We start from the raw sequence: 20,974 nt of genomic DNA, 5'->3' as shown, positions 1-20,974 counted from the left end.
CATTTGCTCTTATCATTTACACTATATCAAAAATATGATTTACTAACAATGTACTACACTAAAATGATAAAATTCTATAATAATGACATTTAACTATCATATATATCAAAAGAATAGAATTTTTCTTGTATTCCAATATTTAGTACATTTGGCCTATGTAGGAGATCTGGCTGCATCTTTACATAAGACAGCCATGAGTATAATCATCACAGAGTGACCAGCGGTCTCTAAGTACCCTGGCCTCTCGTTGCTCTACCCTCTGAACTTCCCCCCAAAAGAGGGCTCCCTCAGTCTAATGACTGCAACTACCTACCATTCTCATATTCAAGTCTCATGGGTCAGATAAAGTGGCAGGGCATGTAGCATTGAAGGAATGACCCAAGATGCCTCTTACCCAGTCTCTCCACAATAATTTTATACTCTTATTTTCCATCTGGTACCTTTACACCCAGCCCTCTGGAGACCCTGCCCGTCAGTCAACCCACAGGTACAAAAATGAAAGAAAAGTTTGTGCTCCCAAGAGAAAAAGAAAGTTATTTTGGTTTCTGTTGCCACATGATGGAAATCTAGAGGCATTTAACATGAAAATATTTTAATACCTAGCAGACAGGTTCCATATGAATATACTTCAAGTACATCAGTGTTTAAATAAGCTGTTGTTGACTAGTATGGAAATCTAAGAATTTATAACATTAAAACCTCAAATACATCTCCTTATAGAGAAACAATCAGACTAGTGTATTTATAATACAATCAATTTGTAGCTGGGAAATGCCTTTACTAAGATATGTAAATCTTATTCAAGTGCATTTATAATACTCAAAAGCACACTATTAAAAAAAAAAATCACAGGACAGTCTTACTAACATCCCCCCCATTGCCTCAAAAATTTTATAATTCAATTTAAACATGTTCAAGAAAAAAAACAATTAAAAAAAAAAGACAAATCTTTACATATAAAAATTAGTACCTGATCCATCTGTTCCTGAACCAGATCTGACAGACCCATCCGTGAAGGAAACAGATTCAGAATCGGAGTCGCTAGCCTCACTCCGGGTGTCATAATCATTTCCCTCTTCCTTCTGGTCTCTCTCATCCTGTTCATATTCTTCTTCTTCCTCCTCCTCCTCTTCCTCCTCCTCCTCCTCTTCCTCTTCTTCTTCCTCCTCTTCCTCCTCTCCATCATCATCCACCTCTTCATCTTCCTCTGCATCATCTTCTACTTCTTCATCTTCCTCCACATCTTCCACCCCTTCCTCCTCATTCTCAGTGTTGTTGCCTTGCTCATCAGAAGAACCACTGCTGCCAGTCTCATGGTCAGAGCCATATTCTTCAGAGTTCACTTCCTCCTTGGAAGACTGGCTGGATCTGCTTGCACGTCTATCCACTTCAAGCCCAATTCTCTGATGTTTAAAGAAAAAGGGAATCAGCAGTCATATAACAGACAAGGTCAGAGTGAATAAATAGTTCTAGCCTCAAAAAGAACTGCTTTCTGTATTATATCTGCAATAATATTTACTACCTCAGAACCATCTGGTGTAGGGGATTTGACCCTCCTTTCAGGATCCCTTTTCCGCAGACATGTTTTCTCAGATTGACTCTTATAAGATTCTCTGGAGGCACTGCTTGACAAACGAATCTTCCGATCAGCTTCTAGACGTTTGTTTCTTTCAGATCTTTGATATTCCTCATTTTTATACTCTGTGACTGACTTTCCTTTTGTACTAACCATTCTTTTGTTATTGCTAACTGATGAGCTCAGTGGCTTAGAAATCAATTGTCTTGAATGAACAGAAGGCTTTTGTCGCTTTGTGTCAGTAGATTCCATTCGGTCACTTTTTCTTTTTGAACCTTAAAAATACAATGAAAAAAATATATATAAGAATTTGGGTATTAGACTTATTTCACCAAAGTTTAACAGGTAAATACATAAGAGAATAAAAGCCTCACTTCTTTAAAATGTTTTCTGAAATACCTTTACTCCAAAGTTAATCATAAAGAAAACACAGCTTTCAAACACTGGAATAAATACATGAGACATTTCACGCGTTTGGAAAAAAACATATTACTCTCATTCACATGGAATTGGGTACCACTGCTTCTCATGATTGTGCTTTTGGTGGTAAGTGCCTCAAGGAATAAGTACAAAAGCAAAGACTCTTTCTTAAGAAACTGATCTCTACTTTGCTATTTTAACAAAAATAGAAATCTTACATACCCTTTTTCTCATTTTTATCTTGTTCACTCTCTGGATTATAGAGTTCATCGTCCTGTTCTGGTACTTCAGTCAAAATATCATCTAGAACATTAAGTTCTCCATCTGGAAGCAAAAGATTAAAAAGTAACAGGGAAAAATCATTAACATTAAGCATTTATTTCTGAGTACTTACTGTGTTGAGGCTACGGAAGTATGAGAACACAACCTTCAAGGAGCTTTTATTTCAGGATCAAGACACAAGAATAATTCCTACAAAACGATATAAAGTAAAGGATATGATGCACAGCTCTGGTCTACAAAGTCAGGAGTATATATAATCCATAAGGTATGAAAGGATATACTGGGGTACAAAAAGAAAAAGTGAGACCTTCTGTATTTGTAGCTCATCCTTTAATGTCTAATGTTTGTACCTGCTTTAAAATGTGCACAATAATAAAAATACATGTGTATAATATTTAAATAAACATACATTTATCAAAGATTGTGTACTCCGGGCAGAATACTTATTACCATTGTACAGTCGAGAAATCTGGCACACTCCAGCTTAACCAAGCAATCAAGATTAACATCACTAGCAGTGGGTCAAATCAACAACATGGAACCCCTGGAATGATGCACTATGAATAGAAAAATTCTGTGATATTCCTATGCAAAACCTAAACCTATACATGAGTAAACAAACATCAAACCAACCTAAATTTAGAGGCATCCAAAAATGTCACAGTTCATTCATGAAATACAAACACTAAGGAAATACTTCAGATTAAAGGAGACTAAAAGATACAATAACTGACAGAGCACATTATCTGAGACAACTGAAAAACTAGTGAAATCTAAACAAGATCTGTAGATTACAAGTATCAATGTCAACTTCCTGATTTTGATAGTACTACAGTTAAGTAAAAGAGAATTCTACTTTTTAGGAAATACATACGTAACTATTTAGGGGCAAAGAAGCATCACGTCTACAACTGACAAAAGAGGGAGAAAGAATGAGTCAGAAAGACAAATGTGGTAAAAATGTTAACATTTGTGGAACGTGGCTGAAAAGCAAAAGAATTCTTTGTACTATCCTTACAGCTATCCTGTTTGTCTGAAATAATGTCCAAGTAAGTTAAAAGAAGAAAATTACTGACAGGGTACACAATCAAAAACATTTGAGGCTGCTAGCATGGACTATAAAAGTATAACTTGTTCAGACAAGGAAACTTGACTGCAATTGATACAGTCAATGATTGTGAAAATTTAGAACTCAGTTTTATTACCCCATCACCTTCCCTACCCCCAACCCAGTCCAACTGGATAAAATAAGTCTTAGAAATACATGCAACTATGTATTTAGTACTTTAAACTGATTTTTTTTTTTCAAATAAGGCACTAAAGCTAATGGTAAATGTTTTGACACTAAATATCCTGGCATCAAAAAATATCTTCCAAATCTAAGGTGACGTAAAGAGAGGTATAAAATCATAAAAACTGATGAGATAGGACAATTGTATCACAGCTCCAGCCAAAAAGGAAAGCCCACTAAAATTGTAGCAAGGATTATTAACCTGAGGTCTATGAACAGGTTAGATGGAGTTCAAATATCCCCCAAGAGGGACAGAAATCAGTGACTCAAGAGAACTAAAACAGATAATGTAGGCATAATAAGAAGGAAAGCAAGGTTACACAGGATATGGAAAAGGTAACAATGTATCTTCCTCTGTGCTTGGAGTCACTGCTGCTACTTAATAACACTGACACATACACACTACTATATATAAAATAGATAACTAATAAGGACCTACTGTATAGCACAGGGAACTCTACTCAACTCTCTGTAATGGCCTATATGGGAAAAGAATCTAAAAAAGAGTGGATATATGTATTTGTATAACAGATTCACTCTGCTGTACACCTGAAACTAACACAACATTGTAAATCAATTACACCCCAATAAAAATTAAAAAAAAAAACACTGAAAATTACCTATGCTTGGAATAGCATCGTAACTGATTTCTTTGGTAAGAATGCTTTTCTGTACTTTACCATTTTTCTAAAATGAATATATACTATACAGACTGTTATCATTTTTATTTACTTATTTTCTTAAATGGTACTGAAAATCAAGATATGCCAACCAAAAAGGCTTCTCTCATCCTCTGGGTTCATTTTTTCACTGAGGAAATTCCCTGAAGACCTGAATGGTGGCATACACAATTTTTGGACGTTATATTGTAAATAAAAAATAAAAACATACAATTTGATTTTTTAAAACCCAAGTTTTTCAGATATTCAATTATTCTTAGGTCAAAGCTCTCTAGTCAGTAAAAAGTGGGTCCAACAGATCTTGAAAAATAAGATATCTGTAGAAGCAAAAGAAAAAACATACAACTAGGACAGCAAAATAGGCAATTAAGTAAATACAGTGCTACACAAATCTTTTCATGAAATACTAGTTCTTGATTAGAAATATCCACTTCAAAAGCCTGAACATTCACATGAACTTTTATACATGCTAAATCCAGACATGCTAAACACAGAATGAAATAACTGTGCAGGTTAATTAATCAATTTAAATTTCAGACATGCCTAAATCATGGTTTCCCTATAAAAAGGGTATTACTGTCTTAAAAAGCTTTAACAAATAATTTTATTAGTCAAATTCAAAGATTGGTTGCAGTTTTAGAAAGCATCTACAAAATTTTAAAATATTAATCAATACTTGCTTTTCTAACATTTTATCACTTTCACACATATCATACATGACACACACAAGGTATGTTTTAGATCCAATACTCTGCAGATAAAGAAACAGAAGCTCAGAAATTCAAGTTGAGCAAATTCACACGTCTAGAGTTCAGGCTTTCTAAATTTACGGTTAAATCAGATGGGGGACATTAAAATCATCTTTTTTTTTTTAACATCTTTATTGAGGTATAATTGCTTTACATTTTGTGTTAGTTGCTACTGTATAACAAAGTGAATAAGCTATATATATACATATATCCCCATATCTCTTCCCTCTTGCGTCTCCCTCCCACACTCCCTATCCCACCCCTCTAGGTGGTCACAAAGCAGGAGCTGATCTCCCTGTGCTATGCGGCTGCTTCCCCCCAGCTATCTATTTTACATTTGGTAGTGTATATATGTCAATGTCAATGTATATATGTCAACTCTCTCACTTTGTCTCAGCTTACCCCTTTCCCCTCCCTGTATCCTCAAGTCCATCTCTATGTCTGCGTCTTTATTCCTGTCTTGCCCCTAGGTTCATCAGAACCCTTTTTTTTTCTTTAGATTCCATATATATATATGTGTTAGCATACAGTATTTATTTTTCTCTTTCTGACTTACTTCACTCTGTATGATAGACTTTAGGTCCATCCACCTCACTACAAATAACTCAGTTTTGTTTCTTTTTATGGCTGAGTAATATTCCATTGTATATATGTGCCACATCTTCTTTATCCATTCATCTGTCGATGGACACTTAGGTTGCTTCCATGTCCTGGCTATTATAAAATAAGCATCTTCAAACAAAATATAAGAAAACAAAACTACAAAGTATCACTGAAAGGTCATGTGCACTAGTAGATCAATTCCAAATTAGTGCACCAGAAAGCTCCATATTACCAACATTATAGCACCTTAAATTTACTTTAAGATCAACCATAACATCCTCACTTGATGGTCTACAAATTTTTATCCATATTATAGTCTATGACATCAAAAACCTAACTGTGGAAAAAAAAAAAAACCTAACTGTGGTTTTATCACAGTATCAGCCAACTAATAAGACCTGCAGGACAAATTCAGCCCATGGCCTATTTTTGACTGGCAAGATATAAATGGTTTCTTCATTTTTAAGGTTGTGTCTTAAAAAAAAGGAAAGAATATATGACGAAGACCTTATGTGGCCCACAAAGCCTAAAATATTATTTTCTATCTGACCCCGATATAAAAGATCACATTTTAATTTACTTCTCTCCACCACTGAAATCGCTTATATATTTGCTGAAATATGATACATAGGAGCAAGAGATTTGTATTTGGAAGCAAGAAAATCCAGGTCATCATTTAAGAGCTAGGTATCTTTAGGAAAGTCCCAGTCTCAGCTCCAGTTTCTTCACCTCTGAAAAGAGCCATTTAGAATAAAAAGATCAGTGTTTGGGGAAGGGAAGGGGGTGGACAGGGCAGTTATTTGATGCTTCTGAACCTTTTGTTAATGACTAGGGTACATGATACACAAAATCTGGTCCAGCACATAAAATAAAATCCTCTTTTCTCAATAAGACAAATGCATAAATGTTCCTACTATCTACTGCTGTAAGTTTAACATGCTACCCCAAAAACTTGGTGACTTAAAACAATACAGTAATTTACTATTATTGCTTATGGTTCTGAGGCTCAACTAGGGTCTCTCACGTGGCTGCAGTTAAGGGTTAGCTAGAATCATTTGAAGGCTTGCTTATTCACATACCTTGGCTGGGAAGTCTCAGAACAGCTGGGGTTCCTAGGGCACTCCTTTCTATGGTCACTTTCCCCCACGACAGCTTCAGCGTAGGCCGACCTCTTTCATGGTGGTTTAGAGCTTTCATGGTGGTTTAGGCAGAAGCTCAGCAACAGTGCCACAGTATTTTATTCAGAGACAATCACAAAAGTCTACTCAGGTTCAAAGAGAGGAGCTATGGACTCCACCTATTGTTGGTTGAAATGTTAAATACTTGATAGATGTTTTCAAAACTACCACCACCTGCTTAGTTTTGCTTAAACTTAGGGGTTTTAATTATAAATATAAGGAGTACTCTTAAAAACCAAAATCTGGTTTAAAAAGGTGAGAGAGTTCATAGTATTGGGTTATAAAGCTAACAAGCTGCTTCCTCTGACCACTTCATTCATTGGCTAGAGAAAGGAGTTTGTATATATTTTAATTCATGTTTTCAATTTAAAATGAATTAGTTATAAAGAAAGATTATTTTAGTAGTCTCAGAAGCTACTACTATTAAAGACTATCTATCACTGGCATATCCTTTTTAGAAAGAAATAACTATGTCTTTAAGAGATAAAGTAACATCCACCGGTTCTCTAGGGTGACTCTCTTTAAACTACTTTAATGTTTTAAATCACTCACTTTATCCTGAAATTTAGCATTATTATTCTGTATAGTGATATGTACATATACAATTTCTTCACAGTAGTTTGACAGCAGCACCTTAAGAATATTAGCAATAAAATGAACAAAGGCTAGCAAATGCCAGGTTAAGAATTCTATATAAAAAATAACTCAAATGCAGTATTTCTACAGTTAAAGCACTTCACTTTTTTTGAGAAGTCTATATAAAGAACTATACAGTCTTTTTAAAAAAATCCTTTTAAAACCCTGAAAATTGTGTTTTAGATGCCACAACAAAATGAATTTTTCCACAATATGTCAGTGCAACAAATTAACTCAAATGAAACACAAATAAACAGTATTTCCATTTACAGCTAAAGTTCAAATCCATTCAAAGTTATACACTAACAGCCTGTAGGATGAATCTAGCTCTTGGATGCTTTGTTTTTGAAAGTGCCAAGGATTTAATATAAAAATCCAGGCCCTACATTTAAAAAAAAAGACTATTTGATCACTAGGGGCCCAGACTCCCATCTGAAAAAAACCAGATGGAGCAGTCCTGATAGTCTTCTGTTAAGACACAGAGAAGGTAACTTATGTCATAGTTTTGCATGAGACAATCTGGGTTTATGCCCCATACATCAGTGTATTTACTAATATTGCCTGAACATATACCATGCTTACTCCTTTACTGTCTATAACCTAACACTCACCATTACCTACAGTACTAAGTAAGTACTTTATCTGCCTGACCCTAGAATGCATATAAACCCACAACTCCTGAACAACACTGATGTTAAATAACTGCAAGAAAATTTAAGGTTCAAGATACTGAGGCACAGGGACACCAAATTTCAGTTTTAGTATATATGATACTTTGTGGAAGAGTAGGAATGCTAAAGGGGACAAGCCTATTCAACTCAAGTGGATTAACTGCCTTGACCGAATACAAGTGCTATGTTGGATCTTACAAATTTTCGAGAGGATTCCCAAATTCAGATTTTTATTTGAAATTGTCTTTTAAATGCTGCCTCAATTAAAAACAAAACAAAGCAGGCTACTGCTAGCTTGATTCCTCTATGGAAATGCAATAATCTGTGAACGTTTTGCATTCACAATATATGATGTTTTTATACGGACTTCATTATCATCACTTGTTAAGCAAGCATAATCTTAGTTATCACAAACTATCGATATTATTAACAAACTGAGTTTTGGGAAAGAGGTACAGATCCATGGGTATAGGAAGCAAAACAAGGAAACAAAAAATATCCCAAATGAAGCCCAAAGAATTAAAGTACTGTGACTTAAATCTCAGTTCTGAATCCAAATTTAATGCTGTTTCCACTCTACCAGAATCACACCTCAACCTTGAAATTCCTGGCCCACGAAGGCCACAAACCTTAACTCCAGGGATATCAGTGTAGAAAATTAACCTTTATCTGAGACGCAGTTCATTTTTTTGACCCAGGAAGCTTCTGGGTTAGGAGATACAAAGTACTATTTATTTCAGGATCCAGCATCAGACTAAGACCTGAAATATTTAAAGAAAAAAAAAAAAACAAAAAACTGGGTACTTAAATATACTACTTATTTTGTTTTCCAATACAGGGCACCATAATACATTACAGTTTTTATTTTAATTCACTTAATGTAGTTTTAGTCGGGTTTGGCAACGTAGCAAGATTTCCTGGAGCCTCCCCTTCTGTTGTGTTGTACATTAGACCAGTCTCTCAGTTACTTTTTTGTCACTCAAAACCGTCATTCTTCAAGAAGTGTAGAGACTTGGATTTCCTATACCATCCAAATTTCCTGTCTTCCAAAACGCATACAATTGAAGTCTAAGGAGGGCATTTGTAATTTTTTTCTCCTACTTCTATTATGGGTAAAACAAATATATCGGAATATCAAATACATACTCTATGCTTTACAAAGCCCTAACTAAAGTGGACCAAGTCAATCTAACCCTAAGGACTTACTATAGTGAGGGCTACAGTGTGTATACACATATATGTGTGTATATATAACCATGCATACATATTTATATGTATTTGCCTGCATGAGTGTGTGTACGTATATAATTTAAACTGGGAAACTCTTAACTTTGGACATCAATAGCAAATATCACATAACTAGTCATAACTAGTCAGTCATTAATGAAGTCCAACCTTGAGCTAATGATTTACAATCTTCTAAATCATTTATTCGAGGCACTGAGACATAATTACTGTACACCAGGAACCTGGTAAACAAGACATACTCCTGGCCTTCATGGAGCTTCCAGTCTGGTAATGCAGAAAACATGTTACTTTCAAAAGTGGTACCTCATTATCCACATTTTAGATACATTAAACTTGTATAACTGTTCTTCAGAGAGAAATTTTTAAGAGCTTAAGAAATAAAATATAAACCAGGTGTTTATAATGGAAAACATAGAAAAATGGCAATTAACACTAGTTAATACCACCAACATTCCAACATCTTCCACATCTACTTTTTGGACAATCACCACAGGAATCAGGAAGCTGGCAAATTCTCCAGTTATAGGCTTCACTTTCTTGGTATGGGTATTACAGAAGCATTTATAGAAGGTAATGTCTGCTTATTACACAGCTAATGTGCAAAGCCCAATAATCCAAGGACTTTATAACTGAAGTGTTGTAACTGCTCTGTGATTTATAGCAAATTTCTGCAACTTAAACTCATTTCTTATCAAGATCTTACACCACTTACGGAATCTTTCAAGAAAGGACTTAAGGTTTGTGACATGTCTAAGATTTGTGACAGGGTTTACCTTTACAATTTCCTAGTGTTTCACTGTCATCCTACTGATGACAGTAAGTACTTAGCTTCCCATTTTTCCCTGTTCAACATGAGAAGAAAGAGTCAAGCATTAATTCTAATTCTGGCTATTATTCTAGCTGTTTGACAAAGATCAAGAAAGTGAGACACCCTAGGCCTCAGTTTCCATACATGCAAAGTGGGTTATTCTAGAAATCTGCTCATTCCAAAATTAAATAAGCAATTCCAGTAGGTATGTATCTGCTAGCTTTCCCAGTAAACTAGAGACAATCTTAAACTATAAGTACTTACATCATAAATTCTGAAATGAAGCTGAATTATGAAAATTAATTTTTTAAAAACTACACAAATGGGAGGCCTTTCAGAAGCTGGACAATTTATCCTGAGTATTGCTAATAGGTGGCATTACTACTTCCCAATAATAGTTACAAAGTTTATGCATTTAGACGTTTTCATCACTAAATCCGTTTCTGAAACAAAATTTATAAAACATCACCTACTTTTTTCCTCCGTGTACAATATTGTGTCTACTCCATAAATGACTTACAACTATGTTCACCTTAACAGACACTGAACTCTTGAGAAGTACTGAGCTTTTACTCATTTTTTATCTAGTTCATCTCACCCACCACAACCACCACCCACTCCCATACACACAGATCATAGATTACACTCTGAAACAATCAAATGTTGACTGAATTAATTCTTCCTGATTAAAATCATCTACTTAATACTACTTTACTACTAATTAAAAGCAGTTTCTTTTATTCACTAACACCATGTAATCCTATGATCACATTCCTTCTGGACTTCTCAAAAGGAAGGGAGAGGCTTTTTAGGATTCGTTTAAGGAAGGAGAATTGAACTACTAAAACCTAATCACCGAGTTGCTTTGAGATAGGAGCCATATCTTAAACATATTCCCACCCACTCCGTTGCCCAAGCCTGTCCCTATTATTGAGCAGTTCACTGATTCATGAAAACTCTTTCAAGGAGAAAAATGAGAGGTCACAAGTCTAATGGAACTTGACTCTACAGCCCACTTAACAAATCCTCCCTCCCCCAAATCAATTAGCCACACAAAAGAGTAGATCCGTAAAATACAGGACAGCAGCTGGCCAGATTTTTATCAACCATAACCTTGCCAAATCTATCATGGTAATCTTAGGGTTGTAAAAAACCTTAACGTACCATCCAATCTAGACCACTCTCCAGACTTGTACTGATTCAGGATCTACATTAACATTTCCAGGGCTTGGAAGGTCGGTATTTAAAAAGACATGACATTTCATTCTGGCAACATCAGTTCTTCCCATATTTAAAGTAACTGTAGCCCTCCGACTCTCTACAAACTGTATCCATTTGTTCCTGGTTGTACCCTCTAGGAACTACGCACAACGTGTGTCTATCACAATAGTGGCCAGGATTTTTCCTGCCTGGCCTAAATCACATAATCATCTTTTCAAACATCACGTTTTCCAGAATAAGTATCTGAGGAACCAAACAGGCCATTCTTGCCACTTTGCCTATTTAACAGAACAGCCATAAGTTACTCGTAGACATTTCGCGAAATTATCTACCTATATCACTTCTTAAATATGCTTACTTAGTAGATTACCAGCTTTAAGGGTATTAAGGGTTTTCGAAATTCAGCCTAACAGAAAAGGCTGTTTTGAAGATACGCATTACATCCGCATACCACTACCAGGAAATAAACCTAAGGGCCTGCAACTCAGAACAGGCCTTCTCTCTGCCGCGCCCAGGACACATAAACGTTAAGTGAAGAAGGGAATTAGGATTAAAGAAAAATCCAAGGCTAGATGAAGTGTTAGGTTATGTGGAGACCGAGGACGAAAGGGCAGGCCTTGTCTTTTCCAATGAGTCCAAGCGTCTCGATGGAGAGACCGGCTCCGCGCGGAGGAAGCTAACCTCCCCTACCCACAACGACGACCACGGCTCCGTCGACCCACTCCCGAGCCCCACCTCCGCCCATCACCTTTCTCCGCACTAACCTTTCTCCTCTCGGCTGTCGGCCGCCATTGCTCCCCTCTTGTTTCCGCTGCTGCCGCCGCAGCCGCCACCGCCGCTTCGACGCGACTCGCGCGGGCGCCGCAGCCGCGGCAGCAGAACCACAGGCGCGTCCGTCAGTCCGTCCGCTGGGCTTGCGCGCTTCGCACGTTAGCCTCTACCACTCACCCTTCCCGACCCACCCTTTCTCCCCACTTCTTCCCTTTCTCCCTTTTCCCCTTTCCTCCTTTCACTCCTGCCTCCCCCACCCCAGGCCCAGCCTTCCCGTTGGGGCTTAGGAACGGGAGGCGGTAACGGGGAGGGAAGGGAAACAGATGGCGACAGCGGGCGGCGCTAAAATGGAGCCTGCTTCCTGCGTGAAACAATCCCCCTCCCAAAATGCCCTGCGCTGTTTACGCTTCGTTCCTCCCTGGGAACGTCACAGTGCGGAGAGGGCGGGGTGGCAGGTCAGGCAAGAACGTGACGTAACGTCAGCACGTTGCCCCGCCCCCCGCAGCCCGGAAGTCCCTGGAATGAGTTCTATTTCTAGCGATAAAAGTCTCCCAAGTTTACGGGGAGCCAGCTGCGCTGGGTATTCCCAGGTGGCTCAGGTTTCTCACCTGAAGCGCCTATTAACGGAGCTTCCAGCCTCAAAGCAAAGATGCTTTCTGTCGCTCCGCGGGACACCTGATTCAGTTCTGGAAATTGGAGACTTATTTAGGACAAGTCTGGGCCAGTCCCTTTGCAGCCACCACTTTCTACTCTAGGTACCGGATGTACTTTCTTGTTTGGTGCTACAGGCTTACCCAAAGGCAGCACAGGACACAACCAGCTCACTTGTCACAAAAGCCTACTAGTTTCGTTTTTAACTGGGGAAGGGAATTATATTGTATTTTAAAATAGCTTTGTAATTCACCTAAATTTGATTGAAACATTTATCGAGGTCCTGGGGTACACAGTTGATTTAAACAGACTATTGAGAAATTAAAACTACAGAAGTGACGAAAAATTATTTTACATGATATGGTAAGATCTGCGAGGAAACTTGCTTAAAGTTCATTGTCCAACGAATGAAAATGTAATTTTGCTTCACTGCTCCATAACTGAGTTTACAAGAGAAAAAAAAATTGAAGAACAGAAAAACAAGAAAAGTAACAGTGTTATAGACATAAAAACAAACTACAAACTTATGGCAAGTTTAGAGAAGGACAGATCTATGGTGTCTTGGTCTTTGATTGCCCTTTTAACGTAGAGACCAAACTGAAGGCAGTGGGAAGATTTTAAGTAGTGGGAAAACACGAATAGAGATTCGTTTGGAGCTATCTGGAGGGCTTGAAGGGAGAAGAGAGAAGGAAATCAATTCAGTAAATATAAATCCAGCTTTGTATCAGATGCTTAGGAATCAAGCATGAATAGGACAGTATTTCTGCCTTTCAGGAATTTTCAGTATGTATAAGGAAGAGACAAGTTAACAGGAAGTTACTGTGTAAAAATAATAGCTAAAAATTGTGTGTTCTTACTGTCTGGCAGGAACCGTTCTGAGCACTTGACCTACACAATCTGATTTCATCTTCTGAAAACACAATTAGATTAGTATATTACTAGCTCTATTTTACATAAAAAGAAAGTGAAGTAATATGAAATTAAAGTGCCCAAAGTTATGAGTAGTAGTAAGTAACATGACTCAAATTAAGGCAATTTGGATCCAGCCACCACCTAACATTGCCTTATGTGGAGTAAGCTCAGAATGTTATTGGAACTTCTAGGGGCATGTCACTCAGACTGCTGGAGGGTACAGAATAGAGTAAAGGAAAGCTTTCTGGAGAAGGGAAAATAAAGCCTAGTTGAGATCTAAAAGCCTCCTAACCTAGGTAAAGGGGAGAAAAGACAAGGGTGGTGGGCAGAAAAATGGTTTTCATGTTAAAAAAAAAAAGGTCCTAGGTGGCAAAATTACCCATGGTTCAATTCAGGTTGATATTCAATGGTTATGTAAGAAGAAGCTGAATCAAGAAAAGCATTATATATGTTCCACTCATTTATTATTTCAGTCAACTAGTATTTATTAAATTCCTATCCTGCCCCAAATGTTGTAATAGGCTCCAGAGTTAAAAAATATACATGGTATAGAATCTGGTTTCTCTTTTCAAAGAGTTCAAGTTTATGTTCTAGTGAGGGAGACAAAGCAAAAGTAAACAAATTAAAAGTCATGACAAATTCTATGGAAGAAACAAGAGGTTAATATGGCAAAGGGTGTGGTAGGGGGGTAATGGGTGGAGGCTTTTTATATAGAAAAACTAGTAAAGTCCTCTCTGAGGTGGTGAAGTTGAGACTGATACCCAGTAAGAGGTGGAGATAAGGGTCTTCCAGGCAGAGGACAGCACACCCAAAGGCTCTGAGGGAGAAAGAGGCCTTGGTGTGGTCAAGGGTCTAAGGAGAACACCAATGAGCTGCCACCCAGATAATGAGTGAGAGAGCAAGTGGCTGAGATAATGTTTGAGGGACAGGCCACATCTTATGAGAGTAAGGGCCTAATCAGGACCCAACCCTAAACAAAAGCAGTATAAGGTCTACAGAGAAACAGAATTTCAAAGGTGAGCCCACTGGAGCGTGAGGAAGGAAAACACCTTTGGCTTTCCAAAGAGCCACACCTGTAAAATGTGAAAATAAGCCAACACAAGTTCAAGATGATCAGCACTCCTCAGAGGAAGACAACAAAATATAAAATCTCTGAAACATATATTTCACAATATTTAATATCACATCAGGCTAGGGCCAGGTTATATAGCACAGGTTGCAAACTGGTGCCTGCTGACCTAAGACTTTCCTTGAACCATCAGTGTTTATGTGCTTTTATTGAAGCTTAATGCCTTTAATCAGGGCATGCACTTTCCAATAAGATTTCCTCCACCACCCTTCTCAATTGCCCTACCTTTGACCAATATTACTGATTGAAGTATGTATCAATGAAGTGTGTGGATTCAGAAAAAAGAAAAAAAAAATTGATAGCTGTGTTCTGTCGCCCCGGGAAGGTAATGTAGGGTGGAGAGTAAAGGAGACTCAGTCCAGACTCTTAGAGAATGTCAATGAAGAGAATATGCAATATGAACCTAGAACATCTTCTCATATTAGAAAGTAGTAATCAGAGAATTCCAGAGACCTATCAAACTATGGAGCATTTTGAGCAACTGTAAAGATAAAATTGCATTGGACTGAAACATATCAAATATGTTTAAATCCTTGAATTCATAATAGTTCAGAAATATTCATCATTCCCCTTTGGGTGATGCTAGGGAACCAGTTCATTATTTTGAAAACTGGTAAAGAGAAATCATCATTTATCCGTCTTTCCAATTAGAACTGTATCTCAGGGTTACCAAACAAATAGTTGATGAAGGGAAGTTTCTCTTTAGGGAAGTATTCCAGCTACTATGTGGCCAGGGCAAAGCAATGATAGAAGTAGGACATCACCATTTTATAACCATTATGAAATAAACAGATCAAGACAATGGTTATTAATGGCTGCTAATTTGTATAACAGAAAGACAATCAGATGTTATGTGCCTCCTGATGGAAGTACCTAATTCTGTCTATGAAGCAGTCTTGCCAAAAAACTAAACCTGGATCTCATCAAGACTTTTGTCAGTGGTTCTCTAGCAGGGGTTGGGGGGGGGATTCTGCCCCCAGGGGACATTTGGCAGTATTTGGAGAACTATGTGGTTGCCACAACAGAGAGCGTGCTGCTAGAATATAATGAATGGAGGCCAGGGATGGTTTTAAACATCCTGTAAGGCACAGGAAAGCCTCCCACTTTAACAAAGAACTATCTGACCCAAATGCCAACAGTGCTTGTGCTGAGAAATCGAGCTCTGGGACACAGACAAAGCACAGGTGACTGTGTTAAGCTATCCCCCACAAATACTATTAGCAAAATCCAGACAGTAGGAAACTACAGAACAAACAAGCAGATGTCTTCGAAAATAAATTGCAATGAAGAAGGAAAGAAATAGAGAGGAGTAAGTAATCTATACACTAAAATAAACTTACAAGAAATATAAAAAATGTAAACCAATTGTAGTACGTGGATGTTATGGGTTGAATTGTGTTCCCCCAAATAATATGTTGAAGACATAACCTGCAGTACCTCAGATTGCAACCTTATTTGGATATAGGCTTGTTTCATATGTAACTAATTAAGATACGGGTATACTGGAGTAGGGTGGGCCCTTAATCCAATGACTGGTGTCCTTATAAGAGAGGAAAAGAGACACAGAGACAGAAGTACACATGGAAAATTTGGCCATGTGACGAATGGAGGCAGAGGTTGGAATGACGCAGCTAAAGAATCCCAAGGGTTACAGGCAAAAACCAGAAACTAAGAGAAGCAAATAAAGACTCTCCCCTGCATATTTCTGAGGGAGTATGGCCCTAGTGACATCTTGATTTCAGACTTCTAGCCTCCAGAACTGTGAGACAATAAATTTCTGTTGTTTTAAGCCACCCAGTTTCTGGTACTTTGTTACAGCAGCCCAGGAAACTAATGCCATGGATCTTACTTAGATACTGATTTGAATACGTGAATACACTTGCGTACACACACACACACACACACACACACACACACACACACACACACACACACACACACAGAGTCATACACATATCAGCAAACTTAATATTGAGTGAATGATGATTTTGAAAGAATTGCTATTAATATTTTTAGTTTAATAAGTTAAGTTTAAAAAATAGCTCTCGGGGCTTCCCTGCGTGGTGTAGTGGTTGAGAATCCGCCTGCTAATGCAGGGGACACGGGTTTGAGCCCTGATCTAGGAAGATCCCACATGCCGCAGAGCAACTAGGCCCGTGAGCCACAGCTACTGAGCCTGCGCGTCTGGAGTCTGTGCTCTGCAACGAGAGAGGCCGCGATAGTGAGAGGCCCGCGCACCGCGATGAAGAGTGGCCCCCACTTGCCACAACTAGAGAAAGCCCTTGCACAGAAACGAAGACCCAACACAGCAAAAATAAATTAATGAATTAATAAACTCCTACCCCCAACATCTTCTTTAAAAAAATAATAAAAATAAAAAATAGTTCTCATAATTTCATGATATATACTAAAATATCTGTAGATGAAATGACATGTTATCTGAGATTTATTTCAAAATAAACTTGTATAGGGCAAGGGGATTTGGGTGGCATCATACAAGTCATCTCATGAGCTGCAGATATGTATACATTCATAGAAAAACGTATTCTCTTTACCTTTTTTAAAAAATATTTTAGATTTTCTTTAATAATTTTAAAGAAAGGCAGAGCAAGAGAAACCAACGAAGAAAGTTAAGGCGATATCAAAATGCCATTTTCCCTAATCCATATTTATCCTATCAGAACTAAGAAGTAATTGAAAGTAATCTTTAATGTAATTAGAATTCTATATTTAAATATTTGCTATTAAAATAAGGTTATGTGATCAATGACAACAAGGACCTACTGTATGGCACAGGGAACTCTGCTCAATACTCTGTAATAACCTAAATGGGAAAAGAATTTTAAAAAGAATAGATACATGTATGTGTATAGCTGAGTCATTTTGCTTTACACCTGAAACTAACACAACATTGTTAATCAACTATACAATGTAAAATAAAAATTTTAAAAATAAAAAAAATAAGTTTATGTGAGAACAAGGGTACAACTGTTTAAAAAATGCAGTTTTCATTTCAGTCATGTTAATAAAAAGGAAAAGTTATAGGGGTTATAAAGGACTGAACTCTAGATTTGTTGAACATTCAAGTAAACTATTGTGTACTTATTAAAAGCACAGATTTTGCAGTCATAAGAAGCTGGTACAAATTCTGGCTCTGCCATTCACTAGCATGCGATCTAGGAGAAATTAACCTCTAATCTTTAGTGTCTCTGTGAATGAAAACTTAGAAATCATTTTCAGAGTTGCTATAATGTTTAAAATGGTTAGAAAAGGGCAGTTAAATGTTCAATAAGCTGGAACTACTGTTATTTTTATCATTTCTGTAGTTCAGGGATGATGGATTGTTTTATCAATTGTTGTTGGTGAACTTAATCAGAAAATGTAGCACCAAATGACTCTAAATAGATTTTTGGCTTAGCTGTCTATGTATACATATGATTTCCTGAGTAAAGATCAGTAAACTAAAAACATACAGCCAAAACTTCTCTTCAGATCTCGGGGATCATCAAAATATTATTTAAAAAATACAATACAGCTTCCAAAGTGGGAAGTTCCTTTTAAACTGATGGTAATGAATTGTGAATTGAAATTAACAGAATTTAGATAGCAGTAAAGTGCCCAGAGCTATACATATGGAGAGAAGAACCATGATAGGATGGATTACCAGATTTCAGTTACTATTGGGTTAATATCAGAACAGAGATACTAGGGGACAAGCAAAGCTAGAGGAGGAGCAGTGGGAGGGAACTTTGGAGATCTAGCCCTTCTGGGGTAGAAATCTCATTCATACCTTCTAATACCCCAGGTAGCCACCTGAGACACCAGAAAGGTCACACCATAAGAATAAGGACTTTAGCCTAAAGTAAAATCTAATCATGACCTACTCAGACAAAGACTAAAACCAAGGCCCAGGAAGACCCACAGGGGAAACAAAATGTGGAAGTTGCATCTTGCATATTAGAAAGGATTTAAAAACTTGGGTTGTTCCTATAAAGCATAAACATACAATCTACACAAGTTCAAGGTGATTAGCCTTCATATGACTGTAGCCTTAATCTGACCTCAACTTCATGAGCCAGAACTGCCCAGCTGAGTGGTTCTGAAATACCCGACCCACAGAAATGGCAAAAGATAATAAAGGTTATTTTTAAGCCACTAAACTTGGGAGTGTGCTGTTTCATAGCACTAGATAAGTAATACACAATGTCATACGTAAAAATCAATTATATTTCTAAATATAGCAACAAACAATTGGAAAATGAAATTTAAAAACATTTACAATAGCATTAAAAAACATAAAATACTTAGCAATACTGAAAACTATAAAAGTGTTGACAGAAAGAAGACCTAAATAAATGAAAAAATACTCATCATGCATTGAAGGACTCAATATTGATGTCACTTCTCCCTAAATTGATCTATAGATTCAAAGCAATCTCATTCAAAATCCCAATGGATTTTCACAAAAGAAATTGACAAGGTGAATTTAAATTTGTAGGGAAATGAAAAGGACCTAGAATAGTCAAAACAACTTTGGAAAACAACAATTTTGGAGCATCAGCATTACCTGATTTCAAGACTTATCATAAAGCCATAGTAATCAAGACAGTGTGGTACTTATTAAAGTAAGACAGGGGCTTCCCTGGTGGCACAGTGGTTGAGAGTCCACCTGCCGATGCAGGGGACACGGGTTCGTGCCCCGGCCGTGGAGCGGCTGGGCCCGTTAGATATGGCCGCTGAGGCTGCGCGTCCGGAGCCTGTGCTCTGCAACGGGAGAGGCCACAACAGTGAGAGGCCCGGGTACCGCAAAAAAATAAATAAATAAATAAAGTAAGACAGATAGATCAATAAATCAATAAAGTATGATATAATCATACCTAGGCATGGAATACAGAATTAAATGTAGAGATAATTTGTTATATTCAAATACAGTTACATAATACAGCATTAAAAATGAACAAGAGCTACATGTACCAACATGGTTAGATTTCAAACACATAATGTTAAGTGAAAAAGGAACTTTCAGATTGCTATGGTAATATTGTTTAAATGTTAAAAACACACACACAAAAATACTATGTATTCTTTTATAGAAATAGATATATGTATGAAAAATACAAAATTATAGACCAGAAGTAATCTTCAAAACAGTGTTTATTTCTAGGAAGGGAGGAAGGAATAGAACTCAGAAGGGGTACAAAGAGGATTAAAAGCTCATCAGATATGCTTTATTTATTTAAAGACAAGAAAGACCTGAAATACATGGCAAAGCAATAACATTAGTGAGCACATGAGGATTACATTACTGTCATCAGTGTCTGAAATATTTCATTTAAAAAAATTACACATGGAATGTCAGGCAAATTTTTAAATGGAACGTGTTGCATTATGCAATTGTGTTTAAAATAGTTGCTCAAAGCTGTAGAGAAACTGAGCCTCCTTTGTCTCTTGGCCTTCTCCACTAGAGTCCTTGTTTCTGCTCATTCAAGCTTGATGCAGACTTGACAGCATTTCCTATTCCTAACCAAGTATGTGTAGGTGAGAGGAGAGCACAAGATAGGACTCATATCCTTTACTGAAATGGTTATCTGGATCTCCAGATGCATAAAGCCTAGCTTGCCTTCACAGCCCAGCCCCTCTTCTATTGCCTGCCTGAGTGCCTCTGTAAGCTGCTATGTGAGCTAATGTGCTAGGGCCTGATTTGCTGCTCCTGACACTATATTTTCCCATCTTCACCCATGCCTTGTAAGGATGAGGTGTTTTTATAAAATAGCACATCAAGAAGTTTAACATAATAACGGAATACATTATTAAGAGAGATATAAACTTTCAGCTTTAAGGTGACTAAATTCTAGGATCTAACGTACAGCATGGTGACTATAGTTAACAGTACTGTATTGTATACATGCTTGCCATTGCTTAGAGAGTAGATCTTAAGTGTTCTCGCCACATCAAAGGAAAATAAAAAGGTAATTATAACTATGTGAAGTGACGGATGTGTATATTAACTTGATTGTGGGAATCATTTCACAAAGTACATGTACTTTGTACATGTACAAATACAAATACTTTGTATTTCTAAAGTACATTTTAGATCTTAAACATATACAATTTTTACTTGTCAATGATACCTCAATAGAGTTGGGAA

General features: G+C 37.1%; 1 protein-coding gene across 4 annotated transcripts in view; it reads right to left on the bottom strand.

Annotated features, from left to right (window-relative positions):
• The window catches only part of YTHDC1 (YTH N6-methyladenosine RNA binding protein C1), a 34,689-nt gene extending 22,159 nt beyond the window's left edge, over positions 1-12,530 (bottom strand). For all 4 annotated transcript variants that reach the window (XM_030880703.3, XM_030880704.3, XM_030880705.2 and 1 more), the window contains exons 1-4: positions 12,128-12,530; positions 2,219-2,320; positions 1,523-1,851; positions 971-1,403 (exon numbers count right to left, since the gene is read on the bottom strand). In XM_030880703.3, the coding sequence (XP_030736563.1) occupies positions 971-1,403; positions 1,523-1,851; positions 2,219-2,320; positions 12,128-12,155 (892 nt within the window). In that variant the 5' untranslated portion in view covers positions 12,156-12,530. The remainder of the gene's footprint in view (positions 1-970; positions 1,404-1,522; positions 1,852-2,218; positions 2,321-12,127) is intronic.
• Between the last annotated feature and the right edge of the window lie 8,444 nt (positions 12,531-20,974).

Source organism: Globicephala melas, chromosome 5 (assembly GCF_963455315.2).
Source record: "Globicephala melas chromosome 5, mGloMel1.2, whole genome shotgun sequence".
In the NCBI taxonomy this organism is placed as follows: domain Eukaryota; kingdom Metazoa; phylum Chordata; class Mammalia; order Artiodactyla; family Delphinidae; genus Globicephala; species Globicephala melas.
This window is presented reverse-complemented; position numbering and strand designations above follow the sequence as displayed.